Source organism: Lolium perenne, chromosome 3 (assembly GCF_019359855.2).
Source record: "Lolium perenne isolate Kyuss_39 chromosome 3, Kyuss_2.0, whole genome shotgun sequence".
In the NCBI taxonomy this organism is placed as follows: Eukaryota; Viridiplantae; Streptophyta; class Magnoliopsida; order Poales; family Poaceae; genus Lolium; species Lolium perenne.
In genome coordinates, this window is record NC_067246.2 from 62,960,805 (window position 1) to 62,973,897 (window position 13,093).

General features: G+C 44.5%; 1 protein-coding gene and 1 non-coding gene across 2 annotated transcripts; both read left to right on the forward strand.

Moving 5' to 3' along the window:
* The first annotated feature begins 3,108 nt into the window (after window positions 1–3,108).
* Window positions 3,109–3,305, forward strand: LOC127346384 (U2 spliceosomal RNA). The gene has a single exon (XR_007879549.1). It is a non-coding gene; the product is annotated as a U2 spliceosomal RNA (small nuclear RNA).
* Window positions 3,306–3,676: 371 nt separating this feature from the next.
* On the forward strand, window positions 3,677–8,612 carry LOC127339407 (uncharacterized). The gene is made up of 3 exons (XM_051365267.2): window positions 3,677–3,770; window positions 7,560–7,672; window positions 8,538–8,612. The coding sequence occupies exons 1-3, from the start codon at window positions 3,677–3,679 to the stop codon at window positions 8,610–8,612; spliced, it is 282 nt and encodes a 93-aa protein (XP_051221227.1).
* Window positions 8,613–13,093: the final 4,481 nt, after the last annotated feature.

Consider the following 13,093-nt stretch of genomic DNA (forward strand, 5'->3'; position numbering starts at 1 on the left):
TTGCAACAGCTAAGAGTAATCATATGGTGTTAACTCCGAAGTGTAAATAAATTATTTCCCTTCAAACCAAGTGCAAGCAACATATGTCTACCATTGGAGGTTTATTGGATAACGCTGAAACTCTATTTTTGTTGACCAAAACATGAAGCCACATCAAGGAAGATAATGATATTCAATGGCTCTCAAGTTTGAAAATAAATTTTTGAACACTCTGCTACCTCTGAGTTGCGATCCAAATACACACACAAAATATATAACGCCAACTTTGCTTCATAAACAAATCCTGCCAAGTCCGTGTTGTTTATCTAAAGCACACATGTACGCTTTTTCATTAGAGAAGTACGATTTACATCCTTTGTATATTCAGCATAAATATGTTCGACACCAAATTGCCTGTTGCAAGAATCAACATTAGTTTCTTCAGTGGGACATGATTTATATTTTTATTGGAATAAGAAGACATAGTGCAACGGTAAGGAATATGTAAAAAAACGGACTGTAACCTTGGGGAAAGACTGTTGAAATTTGAAGAAACAGAGAAGGGTATTCGTATTTACCTTCTCATCAAGGAAATCAGCATGTGCTATGAACTCACCTGCAGCTACTACGAATAACAAAGGGAAGCAAATGACCTGGACATCGATAGCAAGAAGTTTCATTTAAATAATCAATCACCATTTTTTTTCAAGGCTCGTACTCCCATTCTCCCAACAATGATGGAGAAACAAACGAATCAGAAAATTGTAAGACAAACTTTACTCTAACGGGGAGCGGAAGTGGTACCTGCGCAGCTGCGCCGCTGCAGCCGTGGAGTTGCTGGTGAAGGTCTACGGACGCGAGAAGCGAGCTGCCAAGATCCGAAGGTGTTGCGACCACACGCGCGATGATTTATATCGTCGGCAGCAACACAACATTTATCTTGATTGAAATGGCGGTGGCCATTCATATTAAATTTCTATCTGCAGAGCGAGGAAGAACAAAGTCAGATGAGGAAGGAAATAAAATAAGAAAATCGGATTGACATTGTAGCAACACACGGTGATAAAATGGAGCTTAAAAGGTCTGCTCGCTTGTCTCGCCGGAGATGGTGTCATAGGATAGCAGAATAAATAGATAGCCGGCTGGTCGCCAGCCTCGTCGGTCCATTTGCACTCAGTGTTGTGGGCGATCTTGAAGGCTAATGGTTACAGCCGTAATAACTACAATTAACTCAAAGGGAGCCATTAAGATAATGGAGGAGGGGAAGCTTCAACGATCGGTGGCTGCACACACCGGAGAAAAAAAAAACGATATTGATGGGCTACATGCGTGCATATGGGCAGGATTAATGGGCTACATGAGTGCATATGCAGGTTCTGGGCGGCTGGTCAGTATGAACTAATAAGAACGTACGGATGCGGACCAAAGGAGCCCATATTTTCCAGACCATGTCGGTCCTAACCGTGTCTTCCAGCCCATTACATCCGAAGCAAGGGAAAGCAGCCTGTAGGACGTTGTGCGTTACTGGTGGGAGAAATAGCCAAATAGGGGTGACGTGGCTTCACCAGAAAGCAGCAAAATTTTTTTTTTTTTGAAACGACGCAGGAGGACTGCGCTTTTGTATTGATAGAAGGAGAGTGCTACAAGGAGCACAAAGTTTACAAAGGACACTGTAGGGCAAAGCCCTACAGAACGTAAAAACACGGGACTACTCGCGGCATCGAATGTGCCGGCAGCCAGCTAAAGCCCAAGCGGCCGCCTCATCGAACACTTCTCTCGCGGCCACGTCGGGGGAGCGGCGCGAGCCCCGGAAGATGCGAGCGTTCCGCTCACGCCATATTGCCCAAATCACTAGCAGGGCTAGGGACTTCGCAGTTTTGGCCGGGTCACCCACCAAGGCGGAGAGCGACGCAAGCCAAGATGGGAGTGACGCCAAGGGGAGGCTCCAGGTATCCGGACGCAGCGTTGCTGCACCAAACTTGTCGGCGACCCTGAACCACAAGGCCGTGGACCAAGGGCATTCCACCAGCAGGTGCTCCGCCGTCTCTAGGTTACGCATACACAGGGGGCAGAAGTATGAGTTCGGCCATCGTCTTGCCAGGAGGCGGTCCGCCGTGAGGACCCGGTTTTGGACGAAAAGCCACGCCAGCAGCCTACATTTGGCCGGCGCCCAGGCTTGCCAGATTGTGGGCATCAGCGGTGAGCGCGTGGATCCCAGGAATTGCATCCTGTAAGCAGAAGACGTCGAGTAGGAGCCGGATGGTGAGCACCGCCAAGTGAAAGAGTCCGCAGCACCCGGGAGAAACTGCAATGCGGCCACCGCAGTCCACAGGCTCACAAACGCCGGTAGCAGTTCCGGGGTCACGCGTCCCCTCAGGTCGGCAACCCAGCGCTGGTCATGCACAGCCTCATAGACGGAGCGGTGCTTGCGGCGGGAAACAAGGAAGAGGTCGGCGAAGGCCGTGAGCGGTGCCCGACCATCCATCCAGCTATCAAACCAGAATCGCGCTGTGGCGCCATCGCCAATGGTGACGGAGGTTGCCGCTGCAAAGAGGTGACGGTCAGCAAGGGAACATGGCAGAGGCATGCCCGCCCAGGGTTTCTCCGGCGCTGTCCGTTCCAGCCATAGCCATTTGAGGCGAAGAGCTGTGCCAAAGCGGTCAAGGTCAACAATACCGAGGCCCCCCAGCTCCTTGGGACGGCAGATACGGCTCCAGGCCACCTTGCAATGCCCGCCATCGCAGGTCTCCTCCCCGCGCCAGAAAAGATTGCTATTTATGGTAGTGGGGGATTGCTATTTAGAGATAAAAGATTTGCTTCTCTCTTCAAAAAGAAAAATGGTCCACTACAGTACTTTTCTGCATCTGCAGACTTTAAATTTCCAGTTTTGAGCTTCAGCGTGGCATCATCGATCAGGTTTGGCGTCCGCTTGCGTTTTCGGGCTACACATTACGGTAGTCATCGGCCCATTTTGGTTGGGCTTCATTCAAAAGCAGCCCAAACGAACCCAGCAAGCAAAGCCGCTAAAAACAGAGCGAGCTGCCTTCCGTTTAGTCCCACCTCGCGCAGCCAGAGCGGAAGGAGGCGAGGACGCGCTATATAATCCGACCCTGGGCGCGGGGGAGAAGCATACCTTTCTCGGCCTTTTGGCTAAGATCAAGTGTAGTATCTGTTCTTATCAGTTTAATATCTGATATGTGGGTCATGTGCTCACAACGATATTAAATTTATTCTTTGTGGGGAGGGTCAAACTACGGTGGCTTGCTGCTGGGCCTCTCAAGTGTCGCCCAGGCGTTGCACTTCTGCCTGGGCCTGGCGCACCCCAACCAAGGTCAATTCAAATTTTGAAGCTTTTTGGATCACAAATTTTAATGGAAACTGAATCAAATAATTTTGTTCTGGTGGGAATTTCTCGTTTAGGAGGGATGGAGTGGTTGTTTTGGCCTCTGCTGGTGCTTGCTGCTTCGGCCCTTTCATGGAAAGATGCGTGCGTCTTCCGATCACCCCTGACTCCGGCGAGCCGCCTTCACGCCGCCGGCGATCTTCGGATTCAAAATCTAATGAACAGCTAAACCGCCTGCACCCCGGCACGGTCGCGTCTTCAGCTTTTCTCCGTTCGATTTTAAGCGCCCGCGGTCCTCCTGACTGGATCTACCCTAACCCCGCGCCGCGGGTCTCTTAGCCGCAGGCGCTCGCGATGGCCGCCGCCGCGGAGGGTGGAGCTGGGTACCCGGCGGCCAACGGAGGGGAGAAGCCCGCGGAGCAGCCGCAGGAGTTCGACCCCAGCAGGAGTAAGTAATCGGGCCTCTTCTCTCCAACTTCCATCGCTTCGTCCATACTAGTCTCTTCGGATTGTTCGTGAATCGTGATCTAGGCTGTTTTTAGCTTCGCCAGTAGGAATACCATGAACCGGATCAACAGGAAACGAAAATTGTTCGGTGCATATGTATCGAATTAGGAATCCACGGAGAATATGCCGCTGTTCTGTTAAGAATTCACAGGAATCCTCAATGCTCTTCTGCAGTTCATGCCTACCCAGTAGGAAGCCATGAACCGAAGTCACAGGGATCATTTCATTCACATACTCAGGGTTGGGAGTTCTTGTCGACCTAGTAGCATTTTGAACTCTGTACCAGATCGTGTTTTCTTAGCCAAGTGCTATCATTTTCTCATGACGCATATGCGGCGACATATGAATAGGAGTACTCAAATATACAAGGAGATAAAGGACTCTTGAGAGTGGACAAGCCTCATAGAAGACCACACCAAATCAGCTTGAACTAGAGGCTACTCAGTGTGGCTTAGAGAAACTAGTCTCCTTCGTTCCACTTGTACTTGCTTTTTTTTCTTCTTCCTATCGGCCACAAGGTCAAAGAAATAGGTTCAGTGTTTCGACCTCCCAAAGGTTAAAGAAATACATCGATATTAAGACCACTCCTGGCCAAGGACAAGGCACTGCACATGACCATTTCCCCATGTCTCTCACTCCCACGAGTTATTGTTATTTGGCGCCCCATCCAAAGCCCAGGTTGAAATCATGGCGGTTTCCGTTTAGGAAACCATGGGGCTCAACTTGCTTCATCTCTCTTCCACCTTGTGAGAACTCTAAGGCGACAGTATCATTTTTACTCTGTGCTACTACAACCATCTTTTATAACATGGTGTGGCTGCGTGCGGATGTGGACCTTTCCACACTTCTTTTTTTGTGAACAACAATAATGTTTTACAAAATGTATGCTATTGATTATTCATCATCATGTACATGAGCAGGAAGGAAGCATGTGATTCCTATGTAGGACCACTTCTATTTTCTAGAGTTCTGGTGCACATCTTTATGAAGTTTAAGTGCACAACAATATGGTTATCACAATTTGATAAAGTTCATGCTTTGCATGTTAAACACCGGGTAGCCAAGCGCAGACAGGATACTCGCTGAAAGGCAAGTAGTATAGTGGTCCATCATTAGGGTACCATTTACCCTCTTTGGGCCATAAAATGAACTAACTTGATGATGTCATGGACAAAAGTTAGTTCATTTCATCATTAGGGAGTAGGCAACACATATGATAAATCATCAAGAGTGAGCATGGAATTCTATAAGAAATCTAGCATCAATTATTCAACATGAAATAGTTGCATGGAGAGAGAAATACCAGTAAACACGCATCCCACCAGTGCTAGGAAACAGAGTCGTGAGGTACATGGAGGCTCCAAACGTGTAGTTTCTTGTTGTCGCTGGAAACAGGTTTAGCTTATGCTGATCACTAGCTGTACTTGAAGAATATGTGATTCAATACAAGTAGTTCCCAAACCGTACTAACAAACTTAAATCATGGATGCGATCATGTGAGACATCATCGTCCTGCGCAGATCCAGCCAATAAGTTGATATCTGAAGCGCAAATTGTACTTCCTATGGTACACTATCTCACCCCTCTGTAGCTTCACTAATTTAGCATACAATGCTTCTGGATTTATTTTTTCAGAAAATATTCACCGGACACTACTACCAATATTCTATTTAAAACGCTGTTAAATAAATTTGCTAGGTTACATTATTACTGCATGATTCCATTTAGTGCAGTATTAGGATTTTCTTGAAAATCAAGTGATCCTTTTCATTTGCGAGTGTTGGGAAAATCAAGCGATCCTTTTTCATTTGCCAGATTTTGCTATTTGACTTTTCGTCAGAACCCATTTAGATCCTTAGAGCATTCTGACAAATAATTACTTGTCGCCTTGAAGTGATTGACATCATCAAAAGGAAGGCATTGATCAAAGAGCCAGTTGATGCTTACCATGCTGAGAATATGCCGATTTTCTGTTGAGAATTCACAGCAATCCTCAATGCGCTTGTACAGTTCTTGTCGACCCAGTAGGAAACCATGAACCGAACTCACAGGGACCATTTCATTTACATACCCAGGGTTGGGAGTTTTTCTCGACCTAGTAGCGTTTTTGGACTATCATATCATGTTTTCTTAGCAAAGTGCTGCCATCAATTTCTTATGCTGCCTATGCCCTTATGGCGACATATGAATAGGAGTACTGAAATATATAAGGAGGTAAAGGACTCTTGAGAGTGGACAAGCCTCATAGAAGACCACACCAAATCAGCTCCAACTAGAGGCTACTCAGTATTGCTCAGAACAACTAGTCTCCTTTATTCCACTCGTCCTTGATTTTTTTTCGTCCTACCGGTCCCAAGGTCAAAGAAATAGGTTCAGTGGTTCGACCTCCCAAAGGTTAAAGAAAACCATTGATATTAAGACCACTGCTGGCAAAGGAGATGGCACTGCTCATGACCATTTCCCTATGTCTCTCAGTCCCACAGTTGTTGTTATTTGGCGCCCCATCCAAAGGCCAGGTTGAAATCATGCCGATTTCTGTTTAGAAAACCATGGGACTCAACTTGCTTCATCTCTCTTCCACCTTGTGAGAACTCTAGGCGATAGTATTATTTTTTACTCTGTCCTACTACACCCACCTTTTATAACATGGTGTGGCTGCGTGCAGATGTGGACCTTCCCACACTTCTTTTTCTGAACCACAATAATGTTTCACTAAATGTATGCTATTGATTATTTATAGTGTACATGAGCAGGAAGCATGTGATTCCTATCTAGGGCCACTTTTATTTTTCAGAGTTCTGGTGCACATCTTTATAAAGCTTCAATGCACGACAATATGGTTATCACGATTTTATAAAGTTCACGCTGTGCATGTTAAACACCGGGTAGCCAAGTGCAGACAGGATACTCGCTGAAAGGCAAGGAGTAGTATAGATCAAGTTAGTTCATATTTTGGACTAAAGAGGGTAGAGGGTACCCTAATGATGGACCACTTGCATCATTAGGGAGTAAGCAACATGTGATAAATCATCAAGAGTGAGCATGGAAATCTATAGGAAATCAATATAGCATCAATTACACATGGAATAGTTGCATGGAGAGAAAAAATACCAGTAGACATGCATCCAACCAATGCTAGGAAACAGTTTAGGTGCCTCTGGAGTCGTGAGGTACATGGAGGCTCCAAACGTGTAGTTTCTAGTTTTCGCTGGAAACAAATTTAGCTTATGCTGATCACTAGCTGTACTTGAAGAATACGTGATTCAATACAAGTAGTTCCCAAACCATACTAACATACATCAATCATGGATGCGATCATGCGAGACATCATCGTCCTACGCAGATCCACCCAATAAGTTGATATCTGAAGCGCAAACTATAATTCCTATGGTACACTATCTCACTACTCCGTAGCTTCACTGGTTTAGCATACAACGCTTCTGCAATTTTTTTTCCAGAAAATATTCACCGGACAGTACTTTGGTACTAATATTCTATTCAAAACGCTGTTAAATAATTTTTCTAGGTTATGTTATAGTACTGCATGATTCCATTTAGTACAGCATTATTAGGATTTTCTTGAAAATCAAGTGATCCTTTTTCATTTGCCAGTGTTGGGAAAATCAAGTGATCCTTTTCATTTGCCAGATTTTGCTATTTGATTTTTCATCAGAACCCATTAGATCATTAATTACAGCATTCTGACACATAATTACTTGGCGCCTTGAAGTGATTGGCATCATCAAAAGGACGGCATTGATCAAAGAGCTAGCTGCTGCTTACCATGCTGAGTGCCTAGCATGCTGTAAGGAGCTTCTGCAGCTTCAGAGAAAGTGGGAGGAGGTATGCATAATGTTCTCCAAGATGTACTGCTGTACTGTTAATTTTCTCGTGCATTTGCAATCATGAAGAAACATTACCTGCCTAATCTGCCCTGTTATAAATGCATAATCTGTCCTGTTAGAAACTGGCGCTCTTTCAGCACCTAGATCGTGTAATGGTACTCTCACTTGTCAGATCGTGGTTTTTTGCATCGAGCCATTGAGCTGTGACACTAGTGTGACTGTTTTCCTGTGACAGTAGCAGCATGGTCTGGGCTTGATTGTTACCCGTGACTGCCTAATGTTATGGGGCTGTCGTTGCATTTGTTGGATCTCATTAGGGTTGCAATCCGGCATCCCGCATAAGCCCGCAAAAGCATTATTTAGTTTAAACTAGACTAGTTTTCTAAAAAAAGTTACAACCAATCTAACCAGTTTTGACCACGAAGCGGGGCTGATCTGGTACCGCCCTGCAACCCTAGATCTTATCATTAGACAAATGTTATGTGCCAACATGATTTTTCTTCCCAACATAAAGGTAATATCAGGCTGTACGCCGCTACCTATTTCCCTATTTCCATGAACATCTATCCAAGGGAAAACTCTTCATTTTCCCATCAGCTTCCCCCTTCTTCAGTTTCCTTTATATTACTGCTTCCTATTTCTTACGCTTATAATTCGCTGCTGCGGCCTTCCAGTGTTATGGCGCTGCTGTAGCAGTTAGCGAAATCTTCAAAATCTTTCTCTAGGGTTGTATGTCTTATCTCTTGTATAATTTCTCTGCACATCATTTGTTTTCTGCATCTTACTCCTGACAGTACATTCTTGATTTTTCCAAACAAGGCATCTATCCCTGACGTGCTTGTTTCCTTTGGTTTTGTTCTGAGCAACATGCCAAGGCCAAGATGCCTGAAGAACCCAAGATATCGTCTGCGAAGCCTTCAAAGCACAGGAAGAGGTAGCCTATTGAGAGAATTAATTCAGAAACACATGAAATAGAAATTATGGCGATATTAGAGAATTAATTATCACAACTTCTTGGTATATCTGGTGGATAAGACAACAGAAAGTTGATGGTGAGGAGAGGCAACCTATTGAGAGGATGATCAGCGTAGAAAAAAAGAGAAAGAGAGCTGCTAGAGCAAAGCATGTGAATGATTCGTTTCTTTAAATGTAGATGCAGCTTTTGACATCGAGACACAAAAAGGAGCAACATGAGCTATGGTACGTGATGATAGAGGAAATTTTCTAGCGGCAAGTAATAATATGGTTGATCATGCTATGGATGTTGCAACCACTGAAGCTTTGGAAATTAGATATGGGCCATATCTAGCAAACCAGTTGGGAGTTAATAAGGTGATGATTCAATCTGATTTTCCCGAAGCAGTGGAAATCATGAGGGATGGAGGTTTTTCATCTACTGTTGCAGCACCAATCTTAGAAATTATTTGTGTTCAGGCACAACTTTCAGTAAAGTTATTTTTTCCCCTAGAAATGCAAACAAAGTAGCTCATATTTTAGCTACGAATGTTTTTCTCAACCGAATGCTGGTTTGATGAACAACCTAGTTCTATTATTTCTTTGTTAGTGGGTGATGTAAGTGTGGTTTGATTAATAAAGGTCATGGGAGTTCCAAAAAAAATGTTTGAGGAGGCCCATGATTTGAAATAGATATGTGCCATAGAAATAAAATTTAGTGGCGTGACTTTTGTTGCGCATGGAATATGCGCCACATAATTCAAAAAACGTGCGCCACAAATATGCAATTTCCTAGTAGTGTCTAGGAAGACTAAAATGGACCGTTTGGTTGCCCGGGCTACCCCGCATTGTTGCATGAACCTGATTTTAAAGTAGTGTTGGGCATTTCCTGAGAGGAACGGCCGAACCGGCCGTTTCTATGGAGTTGTTGTCGTAAAATCTGCATGCCTTTACACGAGTGGAGAAACACGGGAGGGAGACGCCTCATTTACTTGTGTGCACGGTCTCCACTCCAGTCACCACCCTCACTCACTCCCTCTCTCCCTCCCTCCCATCACTCCCTCACTGACGCTGACTATCTCATCAACTACCGCTTCCATGGCCTCCCCCGCGCTGTCCGCGAACGCCTGCCGTGGCGAAGCTCAATTCCTGGCGTGCCTCCCTGCACGCGCGGATGATCTGCGAGCGACTACGAAGCATGTGGCCTCCGTGATGCGACTTCGCCGATTGACACAACAGTGGCGGCCCGATCTCGACTTCAATGGCGGCACTAGGATTCAAGGGCCGTGTATTCATTTTCAATCATGGGTATTCATTTTTGCCAAAATCCTTGTTGTTCGCTAAAAAATTCTCTATTTTACCTAATTTTTGTTGTTTTGTCAAAATCATGGGTATTCATGTTCATATATGTGAATACACCTAGCGCTGCCAGTGATCGACTTCGTGCGCTTCATGGAGGCATAGTCTATGAGCTTCTATGCTGCGGTTGATTCTCGTCTCCTAGTCTAGGCACAGCTCTGCGGAAATCCTAAGATCTGGGTCTCCCGGATCGGCGATGGCAGTGTGCGGTGTCGTTCTCCCTTGTGAGGGTATTATCTTTTTTGAGTGAATGCTACATGGAGGGGTCTGAGGCGGAGAAGTTTGCATCTACCTTGTCGATGTTGGCGCATCGGGGTCTCGAGGATGGATGTGCCTTGATGGACTATGAACACAGAATCCAGGAAGATTCTGAAGTAGTCCACTGAGAATAACTAAAGTCTCGGTCGATTGATGGTATAGGTAGCTAGCTCCATCGCGCGTACAACTATGGACGTTTGTGTCCTTGTATTTGTGTTTTCTTCGGCCTGCGAGTTCCAGTTTCTAAAGGCCCACTAGATATTTTATGGAAAACGCTTGCCGACCGATCGGACGGAAAGATCGGTCGCCTGATCACGGGATGTCCCCATCGCGAGCCCACGCATGTGCAGCGCCCCATTCATGGGCGGAGCTTCAGCCCGGCATGCCCGGGCAGCTGCCCGGGCTCGAGCTCGTACGGCAGCGTTGAAATCTACTGTCATTATGCGCTAATTAGCGATAAGCTAGCTGCTTGCCCGGGCTGAAAATCCAGCGCTTCACCTATATTAGCTCTCCCTTGCCCAATTAAACAACAGAAAAGTCCAACAAGCCACCAGTAAGGAAACCACCAGTTCAGTCATTCGGTCATTCCGCCCACGAACTGATCCGTCGCTCTGTTCGTCCGTTCGGTTCCTGCACGGCGGCTGCCTCTGTTAGCTACGCCGGCGCCAGGCAGGGGCGCGGCCAGCCGGCCACACAATAGCGACGGCGGTGCGGCGCTTGAAGACTCTGCTGCAGATTGCAGGTCAGGCGGCGGCGCGGCTCCCATCGCCTGCTCACATCGCAGTGGGCCAAGGCAGTTGTGATCCGCTTTGCTTATTTTAATCAGCGAATTGAGGAAAAATGGTATATGTTCATCTAGCTGATTACTTCCCCACTTGGAATCTCAGTAAGTAAAACTTTTATGTTGTTGAATCACTGTATCAAATCCTTAATTTCAGAAAATGTGAACGCCAATTTTTCGTTAAAAAGCAAAGTCACAACACTCCCACTAAAAATATGTCCTTTTAGCGCAAAGTAGAATCTCCCGCTAATAGCTTACTAAATCACGCTAAAATGCTAGATAGGACTTAAAAATAGCGGTATTTCTCCTGCTAGGCCCACATATTTTCATATTAGGATTTGAAAGTTAGATCTAGGTATATAGTATGCAATTATGCACTATTTTTATTACGGCAATTATCATTAAAGTTCAGTACAGGTTTTTATCATTGAATTTCTTTCTATATTTATAGATGCCTGTTTTTTAGAAGTTTTCTTGTTTTGTAGAAAACGCTAAATGCCTTAGCTTTGCTATAGTTTTTCTAGCGTTCGCGAATAGTCGCCACTAAGACTCATAGCCCGCTATTTTAAACTTTTGATTTTTATTTCATATGGCGTTGCGATTCTCGCCTGTTTTCTATTTCCATGGTTTGCCCAGGCTTCGATTTTTTTCTGGCTCCGCCACTGGCCCCATTCACTTATTTCTTGGTTCGACTGCCTTAGATCCTTTGCACCATACGTTCCGGAACTAGTGTGCATGCTTTGGATTCTTGGTGGAGCCCACTCTCTGCTTGTGCGAGTACCCGCGGCGCTGCTGCCTTGCATGCATGCGCTGCTAGATGTGTTGTCACTTGCCAGCTATGCTGGTCTGCTGCTAATTAGGCTCTGCATTTACTACATAACCAGCTGCTATTGTGTCACGCATAGGCTACACGTAAATTTGTAGCATTGCAACAAAAAGTTCACAGCCACCACTAAGATGATTTCTGATTTGTGGAGTTAGCTGGAATTTGTCGTGTACTATTGTTGTAAACATACAATATTTTTATAGAAATTTTGGCAGACTATTGTTGTAAACAACCAACATTTTCGTATTATTTTTGTTGATTATTGTTGTTAATAATCTAATGATCTATTTTTTGTTGTAATTTTTATATTTTTTTGTTGTAATATCTGGTGATTTATGTTGTTTCTTAATCCATAGCAAATCAAAGTTCACATGTTTTTTTTGTTGTAAAAGGTTCGGATTTTTGTAAAAATAGTTGGTGACTTTTGTTGTAAATCAATCTTCATAAAAATTAGTGTTGTTTAACCTCCTTTTGTAGAAGTATTTTTAAAATGTTGTAACATTTTTTTTGTTGTAATAGTGTATTTTACATATATGTGGGCGAGAATTTATATCATTTTGATGCCACGTTAACAAATGATTTGTACAACTAGTGCGTGAAACTAAAGTGTTACCGGACATAAGTTTGAGCAATCAATGACCATGGCAGATTTTTCAACTGGCTCCACCATGTGAGCAAGGATGTGTGCACGGCATCCACAGGCGTGATACGACAAGACTGGACGTAAGCTTCAGTGGCGGGCTCCACCCACATGCAAAAGAATCTAATCCACCGTTGTTTCCTATACGCACGATTTACATCAAACGGTTCTGGTACGACCGATCTTCGCGTCCGGATCGGCCGACCGACGGATACTTTATCCTTGACGCCATAGTAAACATATCGGAGACACTTGCATGCATATGCATGTAAAAGCTTTTTTTTTTGTTTGCGAAGTATGCTGGTAGCTACTAGCTTAATTAACTTAGCACTTCATCTGTATTAACACCCTTACGTTGGAAACATCACAGTGCAACTCAAAACCCGGATAGAGCTACACATTTTCTTAAGAAAAATGCAAGTCGTATCAAAAATTAATTATAGTTGAAACTCATATAAAAAATCCGGTTAGAGTTACACATTTCTTGAAAAAAGTGCAACTCATATAAAAAACTGGTTAGAATTGAACTTGTATAAAAAGTGGGATGGAGTTGCACATTTTTTTGAGAAAAGTGCAACTCATATAAAAACCGCGTAGAGTC

What these genes read in the sequence shown, in the direction of transcription:
- LOC127339407 (XM_051365267.2), top strand. Translation starts at nt 3,677, where the DNA reads ATGGCCGCCGCCGCGGAGGGTGGAGCTGGGTACCCGGCGGCCAACGGA. An exon ending in GGAGTTCGACCCCAGCAGGA is followed by an intron (nt 3,771 to 7,559) that starts GTAAGTAATCGG and finishes GGCGCCTTGAAG; the next exon opens with TGATTGGCATCATCAAAAGG. An exon ending in TTCAGAGAAAGTGGGAGGAG is followed by an intron (nt 7,673 to 8,537) that starts GTATGCATAATG and finishes TTTTGTTCTGAG; the next exon opens with CAACATGCCAAGGCCAAGAT.